The sequence below is a fragment of the Sabethes cyaneus genome, chromosome 1, assembly GCF_943734655.1.
Source record: "Sabethes cyaneus chromosome 1, idSabCyanKW18_F2, whole genome shotgun sequence".
NCBI lineage: Eukaryota > Metazoa > Arthropoda > Insecta > Diptera > Culicidae > Sabethes > Sabethes cyaneus.
Window position 1 is genome coordinate 27917834 of NC_071353.1, and position 5556 is coordinate 27923389.

The 5556-nt window shown below is 46.8% G+C and overlaps 1 protein-coding gene across 1 annotated transcript in view; it reads right to left on the bottom strand.

Moving 5' to 3' along the window:
• Positions 1-5254, bottom strand: part of LOC128739812 (protein Skeletor, isoforms B/C-like) — a 43241-nt gene extending 37987 nt beyond the window's left edge. The window contains exon 1 of the mRNA XM_053835317.1: positions 4766-5254. Coding sequence (XP_053691292.1) covers positions 4766-4814 — 49 coding nt within the window. The 5' untranslated portion in view covers positions 4815-5254. The remainder of the gene's footprint in view (positions 1-4765) is intronic.
• Positions 5255-5556: the final 302 nt, after the last annotated feature.

The window sequence follows — 5556 nt, forward strand, 5'->3', positions numbered from 1 at the left end:
GTCAATTTTCATAGGAACGGAGCCTTTCTCCGAATAACCGCGCTGAGAAACGCGGACTAACACGCTTTCGGACGAACAGCGTCACACGCAGTACCTTGCAAGTCGTAAGGGCCTGCATAGTGTCGTCGTCCTGAAAGTAAAAAGATGTTAGACTAAAACTTCTCGGTCGGTGGTTTCTACAGTAGGTGTAGGAAGAGGCACATTGTGTGTCTAAAAATAGAACAACCCATGTCGCGCTATGGTTAATAAGGGGGGTTGTGCAGACTTCTTTTGTCCAGCGCCTCTGTGGTTCAAAGGTACACGGGTACCAGTGAGCGACACGCCCTGGCAGGTGTTGTGGGTTCAAATCCGGTTATAATCTCTGATTACAGCTTGGTTCGACCCATGCACCTTCCAGCATTGGACAAAAGATAGGAGTCACAGCGACAACTTGTTAACCATAGCTACCTATTACCCCCCCCCCCCCTCCTTTCCACCCTTCCCCTTCATTCCCGAAAAAATCCTTCTTCATTTACTTTCCCTTACCGTCCCTTCATCAATTGTAGAATCATCGTTTCAAAATAAAATATTTATATATGCCTGACCGCATTTCAAGGTCATGACTAAAGTCACGAGTTTGGTCAATTTTCATAGGAACGGAGCCTTTCTCCGAATAACCGCGCTGAGAAACGCGGACTAACACGCTTTCGGACGAACAGCGTCACACGCAGTACCTTGCAAGTCGTAAGGGCCTGCATAGTGTCGTCGTCCTGAAAGTAAAAAGATGTTAGACTAAAACTTCTCGGTCGGTGGTTTCTACAGTAGGTGTAGGAAGAGGCACATTGTGTGTCTAAAAATAGAACAACCCATGTCGCGCTATGGTTAATAAGGGGGGTTGTGCAGACTTCTTTTGTCCAGCGCCTCTGTGGTTCAAAGGTACACGGGTACCAGTGAGCGACACGCCCTGGCAGGTGTTGTGGGTTCAAATCCGGTTATAATCTCTGATTACAGCTTGGTTCGACCCATGCACCTTCCAGCATTGGACAAAAGATAGGAGTCACAGCGACAACTTGTTAACCATAGCTACCTATTACCCCCCCCCCCCTCCTTTCCACCCTTCCCCTTCATTCCCGAAAAAATCCTTCTTCATTTACTTTCCCTTACCGTCCCTTCATCAATTGTAGAATCATCGTTTCAAAATAAAATATTTATATATGCCTGACCGCATTTCAAGGTCATGACTAAAGTCACGAGTTTGGTCAATTTTCATAGGAACGGAGCCTTTCTCCGAATAACCGCGCTGAGAAACGCGGACTAACACGCTTTCGGACGAACAGCGTCACACGCAGTACCTTGCAAGTCGTAAGGGCCTGCATAGTGTCGTCGTCCTGAAAGTAAAAAGATGTTAGACTAAAACTTCTCGGTCGGTGGTTTCTACAGTAGGTGTAGGAAGAGGCACATTGTGTGTCTAAAAATAGAACAACCCATGTCGCGCTATGGTTAATAAGGGGGGTTGTGCAGACTTCTTTTGTCCAGCGCCTCTGTGGTTCAAAGGTACACGGGTACCAGTGAGCGACACGCCCTGGCAGGTGTTGTGGGTTCAAATCCGGTTATAATCTCTGATTACAGCTTGGTTCGACCCATGCACCTTCCAGCATTGGACAAAAGATAGGAGTCACAGCGACAACTTGTTAACCATAGCTACCTATTACCCCCCCCCCCCCTCCTTTCCACCCTTCCCCTTCATTCCCGAAAAAATCCTTCTTCATTTACTTTCCCTTACCGTCCCTTCATCAATTGTAGAATCATCGTTTCAAAATAAAATATTTATATATGCCTGACCGCATTTCAAGGTCATGACTAAAGTCACGAGTTTGGTCAATTTTCATAGGAACGGAGCCTTTCTCCGAATAACCGCGCTGAGAAACGCGGACTAACACGCTTTCGGACGAACAGCGTCACACGCAGTACCTTGCAAGTCGTAAGGGCCTGCATAGTGTCGTCGTCCTGAAAGTAAAAAGATGTTAGACTAAAACTTCTCGGTCGGTGGTTTCTACAGTAGGTGTAGGAAGAGGCACATTGTGTGTCTAAAAATAGAACAACCCATGTCGCGCTATGGTTAATAAGGGGGGTTGTGCAGACTTCTTTTGTCCAGCGCCTCTGTGGTTCAAAGGTACACGGGTACCAGTGAGCGACACGCCCTGGCAGGTGTTGTGGGTTCAAATCCGGTTATAATCTCTGATTACAGCTTGGTTCGACCCATGCACCTTCCAGCATTGGACAAAAGATAGGAGTCACAGCGACAACTTGTTAACCATAGCTACCTATTACCCCCCCCCCCCTCCTTTCCACCCTTCCCCTTCATTCCCGAAAAAATCCTTCTTCATTTACTTTCCCTTACCGTCCCTTCATCAATTGTAGAATCATCGTTTCAAAATAAAATATTTATATATGCCTGACCGCATTTCAAGGTCATGACTAAAGTCACGAGTTTGGTCAATTTTCATAGGAACGGAGCCTTTCTCCGAATAACCGCGCTGAGAAACGCGGACTAACACGCTTTCGGACGAACAGCGTCACACGCAGTACCTTGCAAGTCGTAAGGGCCTGCATAGTGTCGTCGTCCTGAAAGTAAAAAGATGTTAGACTAAAACTTCTCGGTCGGTGGTTTCTACAGTAGGTGTAGGAAGAGGCACATTGTGTGTCTAAAAATAGAACAACCCATGTCGCGCTATGGTTAATAAGGGGGGTTGTGCAGACTTCTTTTGTCCAGCGCCTCTGTGGTTCAAAGGTACACGGGTACCAGTGAGCGACACGCCCTGGCAGGTGTTGTGGGTTCAAATCCGGTTATAATCTCTGATTACAGCTTGGTTCGACCCATGCACCTTCCAGCATTGGACAAAAGATAGGAGTCACAGCGACAACTTGTTAACCATAGCTACCTATTACCCCCCCCCCCTCCTTTCCACCCTTCCCCTTCATTCCCGAAAAAATCCTTCTTCATTTACTTTCCCTTACCGTCCCTTCATCAATTGTAGAATCATCGTTTCAAAATAAAATATTTATATATGCCTGACCGCATTTCAAGGTCATGACTAAAGTCACGAGTTTGGTCAATTTTCATAGGAACGGAGCCTTTCTCCGAATAACCGCGCTGAGAAACGCGGACTAACACGCTTTCGGACGAACAGCGTCACACGCAGTACCTTGCAAGTCGTAAGGGCCTGCATAGTGTCGTCGTCCTGAAAGTAAAAAGATGTTAGACTAAAACTTCTCGGTCGGTGGTTTCTACAGTAGGTGTAGGAAGAGGCACATTGTGTGTCTAAAAATAGAACAACCCATGTCGCGCTATGGTTAATAAGGGGGGTTGTGCAGACTTCTTTTGTCCAGCGCCTCTGTGGTTCAAAGGTACACGGGTACCAGTGAGCGACACGCCCTGGCAGGTGTTGTGGGTTCAAATCCGGTTATAATCTCTGATTACAGCTTGGTTCGACCCATGCACCTTCCAGCATTGGACAAAAGATAGGAGTCACAGCGACAACTTGTTAACCATAGCTACCTATTACCCCCCCCCCCCCCCCTCCTTTCCACCCTTCCCCTTCATTCCCGAAAAAATCCTTCTTCATTTACTTTCCCTTACCGTCCCTTCATCAATTGTAGAATCATCGTTTCAAAATAAAATATTTATATATGCCTGACCGCATTTCAAGGTCATGACTAAAGTCACGAGTTTGGTCAATTTTCATAGGAACGGAGCCTTTCTCCGAATAACCGCGCTGAGAAACGCGGACTAACACGCTTTCGGACGAACAGCGTCACACGCAGTACCTTGCAAGTCGTAAGGGCCTGCATAGTGTCGTCGTCCTGAAAGTAAAAAGATGTTAGACTAAAACTTCTCGGTCGGTGGTTTCTACAGTAGGTGTAGGAAGAGGCACATTGTGTGTCTAAAAATAGAACAACCCATGTCGCGCTATGGTTAATAAGGGGGGTTGTGCAGACTTCTTTTGTCCAGCGCCTCTGTGGTTCAAAGGTACACGGGTACCAGTGAGCGACACGCCCTGGCAGGTGTTGTGGGTTCAAATCCGGTTATAATCTCTGATTACAGCTTGGTTCGACCCATGCACCTTCCAGCATTGGACAAAAGATAGGAGTCACAGCGACAACTTGTTAACCATAGCTACCTATTACCCCCCCCCCCCCTCCTTTCCACCCTTCCCCTTCATTCCCGAAAAAATCCTTCTTCATTTACTTTCCCTTACCGTCCCTTCATCAATTGTAGAATCATCGTTTCAAAATAAAATATGAACTTAGATTGCCTTCTATTTATATATATATTTACAGGCAAAGCCGGTTTCCTTAGTCGAAAAACATTTTAATAACTTCAAAATCACCGGTATTTAAATGAGCTCCCATCTTGTAGGTCAACAAAATGTGAATTTTAAAGGGTGTCTAGCGCCCGCTTCGCTCAACCAATTCCGCACGATGCTTCATTCATAAATACATTCGATAGGAGATTTAATTCAACGGAGAAAATAAAATGGTCAATTTTCTCCAACTACGTAATGCAATACATTTTTACCGTACCGGGGCCCCTACGTTGCTTGGGTGCAGCAAAGCCAAACCTGCAATTGACCCAAATACGGGTCCATCTTTCTCTTCTCCAATGACACCGTTTCGCTCAAATCCTATGGCTGTGGATAATGGCTAGTCCCAGCACTTGAGATGATTGCACAGGCAACTGAACAACTGCCGCGTGCTTGCTATAAAATCCAATCGTTCAACTTACACAGTGCGAGTGCTCCTGTAGCCACAATAAAGCCTCGTCTCGACAACATTTTAACGGTTCTCCGCTGGTCCGTCCTACTCCAGTTGTTCGGCGAAACGTTCGTTAATCCCACAATTATTGCTTTTCTAGCCCGCCGACTTTGCGGTACACGTATTCCTCTGTACTGGGGAGCCTCGCTAGACAAACGACATTCGTTCACGCACACGGTAGCTAGCCTTGCCACTATCACTTTTTCACAGACCAAACTTTCACGTCTAAAAGATCCAGCTGCGATTAATCACATTCTCTGTCAAATCCAGAACTTCACTTTTCACTGCTTCAAACAACGGAACGAAACAAGCACAACCCGTTGGAGGGCACTCCAAATGCTGCAAACGACCAATTACGCACCAGTGATTTCTCGATCGTAATTACACCGAAAAACTCTTCGCCATTGATGGGCGCACAAGTCCCGTTTGGAAAACCCTTTCCAATCCTAAATTGATGTCTTCACAGGGTACACACTGCAAACTAGACACAATCTTTCTACAATCTTCCAGAGAAGATGATCCGCACCGTTCAAAAGCTCGTAGCCAACTAACCCCAACCAGCTGGTTGCAGGAAAATATGTACACACTCGCGTGGCTCCGAGGCTGCCTCGCGACGATCGGGCTCTCCGAAAGCTCCGATTGAACTATTTGTTCCCCGCTCTCCGGTTGCCCCGCCGGCCGAGATGCTGCCGTTTGACTAGGTCTCCGTCTCCGTCTCCGTCTCCGGTGTGTTCCATCCACCCGGATCGCAACGCACTGTAA